This window comes from Camelus dromedarius, chromosome 1 (assembly GCF_036321535.1).
Source record: "Camelus dromedarius isolate mCamDro1 chromosome 1, mCamDro1.pat, whole genome shotgun sequence".
Taxonomy (NCBI): Eukaryota; Metazoa; Chordata; class Mammalia; order Artiodactyla; family Camelidae; genus Camelus; species Camelus dromedarius.
This window is the reverse complement of record NC_087436.1, coordinates 36,975,191-36,988,403: the sequence shown is the minus strand read 5'-3', so window position 1 is coordinate 36,988,403 and position 13,213 is coordinate 36,975,191. Positions and strand designations below refer to the sequence as shown.

Genomic DNA, 13,213 nt, shown 5'->3' with positions numbered 1-13,213 from the left:
AGTGCTTTCTGCTCAAGGTATGTGAAAGTGTTCTTTGGAAATTGTGGCAACACTTTGCTTTCAATATCACAAAGCACTCTTCTTCTGCAACCAAAAAAAAAAAAAAAGAAAAGAGAGAGAACTTGGACTCTGATTTCTAAAGTGCCCTCCACCTAACATACTATTTTCTCTGTTCTATTCTGTCCTCATAGCACATCTGAAGAATATAATTCTACTCACTATTCACACACACACACAAACACAGAGACATATGTGGAACTACACACAGATAAGAGATATGTCTAATGAATGCTTACCTGATAACGTGTTGGCTGATTGAGAATGCTGTTAAAACTGTGTGATTCAAAAACTCTTGAGTTAGACTGAGTGAAGAGGTTTAACTAGGAAAAAATACAATTAACCTAGTAAATTAGAATACATTTATATGGAAAGCATAACTATAATCTACTTTATTCGCCTCGACAACATTTGTGGAGTCAACATTCCTAAGGAACATTCTGTGGACGCTGAGTTTTACAAGTGACCTCGTATATTTCCAAAGGTAAAAGTTAATGTGGGCAACATGCTGACGTTTATCAAAATGTTGGCAAGATGAACTGCCACAGAACTGTTTAACTGAAAACACATTTTTAAAAGTTGGCTCGGGTTAAACATAATTGCTCCTGGGGGTCCTTGCATAGTTTATCAAAATGTATTCACAGCACCTAGAAGAAGTTGTGCAGAAGCAACTCTGTCTACTCCTGAGCCTGTGTTCCTCACATGCACTTAAACAGAAATGCATTACAAGTTCCGATGGTAGCATTTGGTTTTTTATAACCCCAAAATATGAGCCAAAGTGATGCATCTTCCTAAGCATCTTGGCCTTATACTCTGACAGGCTCACTGCTCTGGAGAGAACTGGGCTAGAGAATTCTGGTTTTCTTTTTCTTTCTCTTTTTCTTTTTAAGGTTTAACTTTCGAGTGAGTAGGAATAGAAAGCAAGAGACCATTGTTCCTATCTGCCCTTCCCGTTTGTGAGCAGGGCCTGCTTCTTTTGTAGGTAAGCTGCTACCTGGAAGGTGTGATTAAGGCAGGGCCCTTTATCCAAAAACATGCATTCACCCCACTACCTGCCTTCCCACCATAAGGAAGGGGAGGGATGCTAGGGAGGGAGGAAGTGGCACTGCTAGGCAATGATCCTCCTGATTTTGTCCTCTTAATCGTGGCAGGAGACAACCTTGACTGACAAAGCCAATTCTCCTGTTTGCCACGGGAGGTCAGTATCTGACTGCTGACTGAGGTTAGCTGTATACGTTTGATTTCATGAGGCTCCTTCCTGACTTCTAAAAAGGAAAAACAGAAACATAATTTCTCCAAAGTTTTACTAAATTCAGTACACAGAGAATATCTTTGAATATAAGATTAAAGCAATAATAACAGCTCCGTGCACAATTTAAAAAATAAAATCAAAATGACAGTTTTTAACCAGAGATGGGGAGACAGGGAAGCCAAGGAGCAGGGCTTCTGAAAGATCCTTCCTTCTGTTTTCGGCAAGCTCTCTGAGGAAAGCGCTTCTTCCTGCCAGTGGTACGAGGCGGGCAGGGACAGGAGAGGGCTCCCTAACGGAGCACATCGGCGGCTCCCCTCACATCCTTGTGAGCAAGCTTGTTTTATTTTTAAACAGTGGTCTAGGTAGCCGCATCTACCTAGCGTCTACTGTGCTCTTCTTAAAGGGATAGTGTTTCCCCTCCTACACTACGACAAGATCAGGAATGAGGTCAGAAGTCAGTGAAATCAGTTGCCTCCAGAGAGAAAACTTTAAGGTGTGAAATGCAGAAGCAGTGAGTTCCCATGCTTGAACAGCTTCCTCTTTCAATAATAAAGCCTTAGAGAATGAGTCAATCCTTAGAGAAACAAGGCACCTTCAAAACCAAGTCCATCCCGGCAGTAGCAGGAGTTACCAGGGCTGGCAGTTAGAGCCCAACCCCTTAAGAGACCCACGAAGATGAAGCTGAAGGTACAGCGCAGCCGGTGGGGAGGAGGTGGGGCAGCAACCAAGCCAGAGCTGCCCTGCCTGAGCAGGAGGCAGCCAGGTGCAGCAGGAAGAGCTGGGCATCTGATGCTGGAAAAGGCAAATTCCACACCTACCCCATGCTGGCCAGCTCCTGTGACCTTGCCTAAGTGAGTTATTTTTAATAGCTTCAGATGTCTTATCTATGAAATGGAATAATAGTAATACCTACCTCACAGTGTTTCATGAGGTTCAAATGTACAGCAAAGCACTCTGTAAACTGTGAATGAGGAAGGGCACTGATATTTGTTGAGGCTGGAATTTTGTGCATCTCATACCATCCTCACGAGAACCCTACGAAGTTTTCTCTCTTTCATGGATAAAGTGATTTATCCATGTCACTTTCTACTAAGCCTTAAGCCAGAATTTAAATGCAGGTCTAATGGCAACTCTCTTCCTTCCATTACTGCTTCTCGCTTGCTGTATACAGTGAAGTATTATTTGAAATCATGGGATGTCACAGCCAGTCACCGTCTTGCAACCTAATAGCCTGAAGAGTCCACATCCAGGTCAAAGAAGGTTTAAAAGGCCACCTTCTTAAAGGTGCCAAGGTATTACAAATCTCGGAGAGGCACATCTCCTTTAAAAGGTGAGAAAATAAATTGCATTAATTTAGTTTTTTCCCACAAGCTTCAAATGAGAAAAAAAAATGCACTTTATGGAGGTAAAATCACTATCTTGTGGGCTCCCAGGCTATTACAGCTACAGACCATTTTCACAACCTTAGGCAAAAATTATATTTTAACCCACACACTTGCTCCTATCTGCCTCACTCCCTGTTATTTGAGGTTCTGTCTGTATCCTTCTGTCTCCTATGCCAATTCTATCTCTGAAAATTAAGTTCATGATAATAAAGTGCTAGCCTGAAACTCATCTTTGTTAAAATCTAGGCATGACTCAACCAGGACAACTCAAGAACAAACCATTCTGGGTTATTTATAAAAGGGGGTATTTATAGTTAATATTTGAGGATGCTCTTAAGCCTGTATCAATGTTATGATATTAGAGCAAAACAGATTATTTAGCCCAGTAAAGGGTTTCTACAAATGAGAAGAATAAGGTGGTAGTGAACTACACATACAACCAAGAGGAAAATGTGAGGTTAGAACTATTTAACTTTGGAATAACTGTTGAGAAGCATGGAACACACACAAAAAACAAAATGTTTTCTAACAATAACTTTTCTGTTTACTTTTAACAAGTTAGAGAAGTTTTTTTGTTAGTGTGTTTTTAATTTGGTAGTTTACATGAGATTCTGACCAAAAGCAAGGCATAGACTAAGTGACTTCACTATGAATACATTAAGTATTAGTCTATGAAAGACTATGGAATGGACAGTTACTTTCAACATCTTCTAAGTTCACATACAAAAATTATTGAACAAACATCAAAAGACAAGGAGAAAGACAAAACATTTATCTTCAGGTCTCAATAAGTTTTTGATACCTACCCTGGACTTTGAGTTACCCATTCCCATTTCTATATCCTTCTGCAGCCTTCTCCTTCTGCATTTGGAAAAGTTAATGATCCGCATGATGAAATAAACAAATGACTTTGGGCTGGGAACTAGACTGAAGGGTGGAGGTAATGTCTTTCCATCATCAAAATAAGATAACCAAAGTTTTGAACGAGCAAACTTCCATTCTACATCACTGTCATCCTGTGTCACAAAAATAGAAAAACATATAACAACTGATTTTTAAAACTAAATATTCTAGTAATGGATTCCAGTAGGGCCTTACAATGAACCTTAATTATGCTTTTGAAATAGAAAAGCGGCATATATACATTTATCTGCATATAATCTCTATTGGCCTACATAGTAGTCTCAGTATCACTTTTATGATACTCATTTAAAAATTTTCTTTTCCATATGCTTCTGTCTATATCCACTGAAATTTAATCAGAATTTCCTGTCACCCGTCCAAAAATGAAGCAAAAACACAAGAAAAATTCAGGTCAAGGAAAGATGAAAAGATTAATTCCTCCCTCCTTCCTTCCCCCTCTTCTAACGTGGCATATTCAACAATAGTTCCAGCCAGCCTCCCTCCTCATCTAGACCCACCCGAGCCAGGTTGTGGATACAGCACGTTATACTCCAAGGGCAAACGAAAAAGAGCAGCATTCAGATGAATTGCACTTTGCTGCTTACCGTGTCTGCCATATGTCACATACGGCACTCAGTGGCCTATTCCTGCCTAGTATCTGCTTTTATCCTCAGTGCTGCCCCCTGGTGCTGGGCATAACCATTCTAGCTGGCAGGAAGGATGGAGAAGAAATGAAGAGGAGCCTGTCCACAGGTGGAAGAAGTTGGCTCAGTCACTTCACACCGCCCAGGCTGCCATTACCACACCCAAGCAGGTGTTCAGAGAGAGTACCGTTTTCTTGTCTGGGACCTAACTTTGCTTTGGGAACACAGTCTTATGTGTTTCTAAAACACAGACAGAAACTCAGTGCACTCAACAAACATCAAAGGACTAAAAAGACCACTAAACCAGAGGATGTAAGGAAAAAAAAACTTATATACGATGATGAAGAAAGGTACCATACCAAGTCCAATCTAAAGCAAAAAGTAAAGTGACTTTAATTTTTTTTGGCAGGGGGAAGGAGGTAATTAGGTTTGCTTGTTTGTTTGTTTGTTTAATCTATTTATTTATAATTTTTTTTAATGGAGGCACTGAGGATTGAACCCAGGACCTCATGCATGCTAAGCATGCACTCTGCCACTGAGCTCTACCCTCCCCAGTGCCATTTCTAGAATACTAAACATTCTCACTGGATAAAGAATATCATCGATGTTTGCCAGATGTCTGGTGATTCCTCTGCCAGGCTGGCTGGCTAACCTAGGAGAGAATAATTTCCCTACAGCCAATGCTGCTTCTAGCCACTAATTGCAAAACTTCAGCAATATACTGAGAGAATCCAGACTGATGGTAAATTTCTGGGGATTCCTGCTGTGCTCCTAGAAGATCCTGGAAGGTGTATTACTATCAATTCAGATGGAAAACACAGAGAAAGTTCCAGGTCCTGCTTGGGTATAAGAGACTTTGTTTAAGTGAGCTGGAGATCCACACAGGGCACAAAAGTAGGTGTGCTATTAGAACAAGAATGGGGTGGGGGTAAGGTATAGCTCAGTGGTAGAGTACTTGCTTAGCATGCATGAGATCCTGGGTTCAATCCCTAGTACCTCCATTAAATAAATAAATAAATAAATAAATAAATAAATAAATAAATAAATAAATAAATAAATAAAACAAATTACCTCCCACCACCCCCCCAAATCGCACATGTTAACTTAAAGAAAATAAATAAAAGAACAAGACAGCAAAGACAGACACCATGGATAGAAAGCAGGTTTACCTCGATTTCTTGATATGAGCTATTAATCATAGCAATGAGCATGTTGAGTAAAACGACCACCATAGTTACATTGTATATTCCGTAAAGAACGTATCCAATATTCTCTATGAATTTGTGGTCATATTTGAGCACAACAGAAGTCACTTCGGACAACCCAAATATTGACCAAAACAAAGTCTTGAAACTTTCTTCTACACTGTTGAAAGAATAAAGTTCACAGTAAATTAACAGTTTTCAGTATTGAAAAGTCAAAAGTAAAAAGCAAGGTAGGGTCTGCATACTGCACAGATGTAAAACGCCATCATAAAAATCATCATAATACCCAAAATATAATTATTTTATTATAGTATTTAATAGAAATTATTCTCTCAGGTTTTTAGGAACCAGTGATTAAGGGGTTCTGATGCCTAGTTTTTCTGTCAGTTATCAGCAAGTGAAAATTCTCTGAACTTGACAGGGGAAAGCTGAAGTCACGCCACGATATCCATTTCTTTCTCCTAGAAGGGTGGAAGTTTGGGGTTTGATTTTGTAGGTGTTTCAGAAATTTAAATCAGGTTTTTGGGAGTAGAGCATGTCGGGATTAAAATTATACATTCACTTCAAGAAAAGTAGGTACAAACATATTCCTTGCAGCATGGCAGTAGGGAAGAATGAAAACTACCAAAATATCCATCAATAGAAGAGTGAATAAATAATTCTGCTACATCTATAAATGGATTGCTCTGCAGCCACTGGGGGAAAAATGAGATAGATCTCGTTTCATCTGTTTATATAAAATAATATCCAAGATATATTAAGGGGAAAAAAATAAGATGTAGCAAGTGTGAAATAGCCTACAATTTGAATAAAAAAGAGGGGTACACAAAGACTTATATTCTTGTTGATGCAAAAAATATCCCTGAAAGTATCCCAAAGAAACCATTGCCTCTGGAACCAAGGAGAACTAAGAGACTGGGGTCCCAGGGTGACCAAGGGAACAGGCTTTTCACTATAGATACCACTGTACGTGAATTTTATGCCACAGGTAACTTTTAGGTTACTTACTTACCTAGAAGTTATACTTAAGTGGAATTGAAGTCAACAGAATTAAAGATTCCTATTCTATTCCCTTAATTTATATAATCGACTTCCTGATTCTTCCATCACACCAGTTAGCACTTAGGCCCTCACCAGACTAATTAGCTACTTTTATCCCTTAAATGAACTGTATCAACCGAATTTGGCTGGTATTTGTCATACAACCAAGTGGTAATCACTGATCTGTGAACCATAAGAATAATCTTTAAGTTAATTACACATGGAGAATTCCATTACAAAGGAGGGTTCAAAAGTAAGCCCTTTTTTTCAAAGAAAAATTTATGAAACAGTACTTTTATTGATTTGTTATAACAGATTCTAAATAATAATTCTATAGATTTATAGGTTTTAAGACTATTTTATTAATTTATTCATTCAACAAATATTAACGGAGTACCTATTATGTTCTAGAAACTGTGAGAGCCCTGGGGATGGAGGACTGACTAGGAAGGTTCCTATTCCTGTTCCTGTTCCTGTGGAGCTCCTCTCTGTTACGACACATTTGATGGTGTGGCTATAGCATGGATGCTAAAAGAAGACTAAGAAAAATTGTAGCCTCTTTGCTCCTACCATTCATTTAACAGTATCACAAAATTCTCCCACTCTTTCTTCTTGCTCTTTTGCAAACCTTCCTGCCTCTGACTTTGGGAATATAAACTCCTGAGCAATCTGTATGTGTGGGGAGACTGGGATTGTTAAAAAGGAGAGGACACTGGCTGTTCCTGAGCTCCCACTGTGGGCAACAGGCTTTATATAAATTACCTTACGTAATTCTCACAAGGACCAGATCCAAACCTTATTGTGCTTATTTTATCTTTGTTTTGTTTTGTTTTATTGCACTTATTTTAAAAACAAAGAAACTAATGCTGAGAAATGTTAAGTAACTTAACCGAAGACCACAGCCGGAAAATGGCAGATACTGCATTCACATCCAGGTCTGCCTGACTTTCCAGCCCCTGTTCCTTTCCCCTGCATCACGTTGCCGTGTCCTCACACAAAGCAGCGAGGACAACATAGAGTGTAAAATGAGTTCTCACAGAGGTCAAAGGGGTGCTATTGCGTGCAGGGTTTCTCAGTGCCTTCCCCATTGGGTTCAAACAGAATTGTTTTTCATTACAATAAAGTAAGTCTCAGTTCTCTTTCACCCCTATCATCTGCTCTGTATTAACTATTTGAAAAAAATTCATTTCAAGACAATTTAGATGCCTGGAAGGGCTTGATACTCTATTTCAGTCTATACAGAACTTATAGACGGTCTAGTTTGTTGCCAGCTGTGGCTTTCCAGGGTACAGATGGTACAGAGGGAGGCAGGGGCCCTTCTGATCCCCTCACCTGGTGGGGGACTACAGTACAGACCCGCCTGCCTCCCTACCACTAAACAGCAATGGGTGAGAGAGAATCTCCATCTGAATGTGTCCATGCTGACAGAACTCAAAAGGACGACGACTAAGGAAGCTTAATCAAGAAAGACTTCATGGGGAAGGTGAGTCCCCAGGCAGACGCCAGGATGACCAAAGGAAGGAAGTGGTGTTACTGTTATAGTGGACTGACAACATTTAGCTATAACTTCTTCTTCCTCAACTCCCTGTACTGACTGATGATACATTAAAACAAAAGTCGATGCTTCTTTTTGGAAATAATAGTAATGTCTACAAAATGATGAAACTAAATTTAATGTGACACATAATGCCATCCAGTCTTACAAATTTGTTACCCAATTGTCTTAAAATAGACAGTTTTGTCTAGGATTTTATGAAATTTTGATCCATTATGTGGTCGAGCATTCACTTAACTCAACAAGATGAACCTTTGGAGCAGTGTAATCACAGACAAGCACTAACTTTTTTTTTTTTAAGGTTTTCTCCATTTCTTTACTTTTTTTTGAGGTATAGTTGATGTACACTACTATATAAGTTTCAGGTGTACAACATAAGGTTATATTCCATTTACAGTTATTCTAAAATATTGGCATATTCCCTGTGTTGTATAATATCTCCTTGTAGTTCATTTATTTTATACATAGTAGTTTGTACCTCTTTCCTCTACCTCTATCTTTCTCCTCCCCACTTCCCCCCACTCTGGTGACCCTAGTTCTCTATATCTGTAAGTCTGCTTCTTTTTTGCTATACTCATTGTTTTTTTGTATTTCTTAGATTTCACATATAAGTGATATACAGTATTTGTCTTTCTCTGCCTGAATTACTTCACTTAGTATGATAATGTCTAGGTCCATCCATGTTGCTGCAGATGGCAACATTTTTTTTAAGGCTGAGTAGTAATCCATTGGATACATATACCACATCTTCTTTATCCATTCATCTGTTGATGGACACTTAGGTTGCTTCCATATCTTGGCAATTGTAAATAATACTGCTATGAACATTGGGGTGCATGCATCTTTGTGAATTATTTTTGTTTTTTTCAGATATATATACCCAGGAGTGGCATTGCTGGGTCATAAGGTAGTTCTGTCTTTAGTTTTTTGAGAAACTTCCATACCAATTTACATTCCCACTAGCAGTGTAGGAGGGTTCCCTTTTCTCCACATCCTCACCAACATTGGTTATTTGAAGCACTGCTTTTAATGGATTTTTTCTGCTCTTAAAAATATCTTTATTACAATCATTGAATAATTTTTTCTGCTTCACCTAAACTTGTTAGAATTTCCCTTTATCATATCTTTTTTGTAAGATGTTTTACTTACGTGGTAAATGCAGCATTTACTTTAGCCCCAAGGTAGTAAGAATACAGTATGAACATGCCGATCATAAAGGCAAGAAACACCATAATAAAGAGGACCATGAACTTGAATATGTCCTTCACAGTCCTTCCAAGGGAGATCTGTAAGGGGCCGAAACTCTCATTTGCAGGGAGGATGTAGGCGATGCGAGAAAAGCTGAGCACGACAGCTATGGCATAGAGGCCTTCAGATATGATCTGAGGGTCAGAAGGGAGCCATTTATCTCTGGCTACAAGAAAAGAGAGAGAGATTAAAAATGGAACGTTCTATTCATTGCTAACTATGCCAAATCCCTTAAATAGGATGTATCTTGTAAGTAGGTGGTTATTATCTCAGTTGAAACTACTCTACATTTAATTAACTGTCCAGTCACTATTTTTCATGTTAAACCAGAAACATGAATTCTACACTCATACGGTTTCTTTTAATGGAGGAAACGCTATTATAAAGATGTGAAGCTGACTTTGCATTGAGCAGAAACAGAATAAAGCACAAAAGATGAAGAAAGAGGTTAAAATGCTTCATTAGACACAGACTGTGTCCAGGATGACAAAACAACTGACTTGACTCATTTGTCCCCTCGGTTACCAAGTTTATTGACCAGGTATTTTATCATCCTACAGGCTCATTTAGCACAAAACTTCTTTTCCATATTTCGTGGGGAAACTTGTCCATCTAACAGTTCATGCAAGTAAACTGCCATATTACAAGAAGTGAGAATGTCACTGAATCACACTGGTGCTGTGTCAATGCAATGTCTGAGCAATATAGCTGGTTCCTGGAAGGTTTAAAATGCTACTGAGGTACAAAATTCTTGGAGACAGATTCCAAATGAGGACCCCAAAATATCCTTTTCAAGGTCACTTAGTCAGTTCACAGTAGACTATTGGATACTCACTTCCTTGGAAGATCAATGGAACACCACATGGTTAATTTTGTGCAAACTAGGTCACTCCCAGAAGGACAGATGCATTGTAGACATTTACAACAATAACAAAAATGTACATTTATTGAATGTTGAACATGTATCAGACACTGTGCTTTCAATGACCCTATGGACCCGAGGTTATTATTCTCTTTTCAGAGATGCAGAAATCAAGACTTAGAAAGGTTAAAAACTCAATCAAAATCATAACAAGGAGTGAAGGCCAAATTCACAGATTTCCCTCCAGATGATAGTCATTAGACACACATGAGAAAATTTAAATAAACAGCTATTGAAACAGTCAAGATGCGTGTTACACAAAAATACAATCTAATCTAATTCCTTCATTAGAAATGGTAATCATTTATTCATTTGATCTGGCCTGCTTGGTATATAAAAATCTTTGCTTGCTGACAATAAGAGATAACGTGTGTAAATTTCACAATGTATGAAATGCATATCTTTATTTTATCTATTTATTTATTTGTTTGTTTGTTTGTTTATAACTCCTTTCTTGTGGTATGGTTCCTGTAAACTACACATATTTTAGATAAATGTACATCTTCATTTTAGAGCAGGCACCCAACCTTATTCAATAACGTTAACATGCTGCTTGTACTTATCCCAATGTAAGCCTTAATTACACTTACGAAAGAGTTATTCTTCACAATCATAACACATTTAAACTCTATGTCTGAGTTTCCTTACCTTTAAAATGAAGGTTAGATAATAAGTGCTAAAGTCTTTTCCAGGTTTAAAGATGTTGCAACTATATGAAAATTTGCTAACAGCAGCTCCCTAATTTGACCTCAAGGGGTGGCTAACATTGCTTAACATCAGTTTGTGCCGAGCAAGGAAAGCATCTGTATCACTGCACACTGGACATCACTGGTGTCTCCCTGCTCTTCATGATCTAGGGAAGTTCAGCATGAACTCCATTCCACGTCATGTTGAGGAGGAGTAAACATCCTCCCCAGCATTTCTGGCCGTTTTGCAAAGTTTACATTCTCACTGTCACTTTAGCTCCTACTTCCTGCCTCTGCTGAATTTTTGTTCACTGCACCGGTATAGCAGCTCAGCATCTTTTATTATTTTATCTCCTCCAACTCAGGCCCTCAGGGACTTATCTTCCACATTAAGCAGTTTATCAAGCCATCTTCCCCCCTAATTAAGACAATTTCATGTCCTAAGAATACATGAGCAATTATGCTGTTAGGCTTAAAGGTAATTTTCTCCCATCTTGCAAAAACCTTCTTTTTATAGATATGAAAATTGAGGCACAGAGAAGTAAGTTAATTTGAACAAAGTCACACAGCAAGGGAGAGGCAGTGCCTTAACATGAATACAGTTTTATAGAGCTCTAAAGCTCATGCTTTCTCCACTGTCTCTGCACATTCAACACATATCTCATACTAAACATACTTGCATAGTTTTTTAAATGGTCCTTTCCTTGTGTTATTTTTATTTATTTATTTTTTGTTTGTTTGTGGGGTTTATTTGGGGGGGAGTAGATAATTGGGTTTATTTATTTTTAGTGGAGGTACTGGGGATTGAACCTAGTGTTAAGCACGCACTATACCACTGAGCTATATATGCCCCCCTAAACATTCTCTTTATTGGCATTTCCTTCCAAAATGTAGTTCCAGTACCCTTCCTGAGACATAAGAGAATTCTGCATCTGACAACTTACCATAAGTGAAATACTGTATCTCTGGTGGAAGTGTAACTTCGCTGAGGTCGCTCTCTTGGACATAACTGTCCACATACTGCTGTGCTTTCGTTGCCTGAAGGAAAGCCAGGAATCTGGCCGTGAAAGCAGCGATGAAGATGGAGAGCATCCCAAAGTCCAGCACGTTCCACAACTGCAAAATATACTCCCTGGGTCCTTCTAGCCAGAGCTCCTTACACTCGGACCACATCATGCCTGTCACAAGATACACAGGTTCCAGAGGAGATTTTACAGCTTAGGCTGAGATGCTATTATTTCATGCACCATCAGTCCCCATCTATAAAATGCCCCAAATGTAAAGCATGCCCCTAGGTACCCGAAAGCACTGCTGACCACAGCTCACGGAGGTGCTGGGCAGAGTTAAATGGAAGAAGCAGCTTCAGCTCCACCATGTTAGATTTTGGTGAAATATAGTTCCACACGTGACACCAGAAACGATGCTACATTTATAGGGGATGGGGCAGGAAGGAGGGAAGGAAATAAACAAGAAAGGCTCCTCATGTCAAATGACTTTTGGAGGAGAAGAGAAAATTCATCTTTATAAAATCACAATGGTTAATTATCAAATCATGGTGATTATTGGAGAAATAAGCCCATAATTGAGAAACTCACTGTAGACTTTTAACAAGAACAGTTTCCCAATCACTCAGGAGCACTTACCTCATTCCCCTACCCTCTCCTCATTTCAGCTTCACGCTGAAAAGGTGAGGAATATCAATGAAAAAAGAAGAAACCCTTAAGCAGGAGGCCCTAGGACATTATGAAGAAACTGAAAGCAGAAAATGCCATTCTAGGGGAAGAGGACAAAATAGTCCAATTCAATAACTTGTCCTGACTACGTAAGGGAAAAGTATTGTAGAATTTTTTAAAGATACGTAAATGGCTTAAAATAAAATTCATAAAATAATTACTTGGCCCAGGTTGAGGCCACAGGAGCAAATGAGCAGGAGAAACAATCTGTTAATTCAGGAACTGAGAAGATACCAAGAAACACGCTGGGTGAAATAGATACAAGATATGAAATGACTTTGGATTAATGATCAATAGATAAACTGGTTCCAATCTCCATTTTTTTCTCACATTGCTTAAACTTTTTACCTTAACATAGCTATTCAAAATGGGCTATTGTGAGGTGAGGTAATAAACATTTTGAAAATGGAAGTTCTCCTTAAAAAACCTCTGAAACTAAAGCAATAAATGTTCTTTGATCATCAGTTAATTGCCACTGGGTTATTTCAGAAGTATTTCGATTAAATATTTGATCATTACAGTGAGTCACATTAAAAAGACTGCATTTTACTCAATACTTGAAATTAGATTTCTGAAATGTGG

The 13,213-nt window shown here is 38.6% G+C and overlaps 1 protein-coding gene across 1 annotated transcript in view; it reads right to left on the bottom strand.

Annotated features, from left to right (window-relative positions):
• Positions 1–13,213, bottom strand: part of TRPC3 (transient receptor potential cation channel subfamily C member 3) — a 69,886-nt gene that overhangs the window by 18,106 nt on the left and 38,567 nt on the right. The window contains exons 6-10 of the mRNA XM_031466597.2: positions 11,843–12,076; positions 9,192–9,456; positions 5,411–5,606; positions 3,501–3,710; positions 297–380 (exon numbers count right to left, since the gene is read on the bottom strand). Of these exons, the coding sequence (XP_031322457.2) occupies positions 297–380; positions 3,501–3,710; positions 5,411–5,606; positions 9,192–9,456; positions 11,843–12,076 (989 nt within the window). The remainder of the gene's footprint in view (positions 1–296; positions 381–3,500; positions 3,711–5,410; positions 5,607–9,191; positions 9,457–11,842; positions 12,077–13,213) is intronic.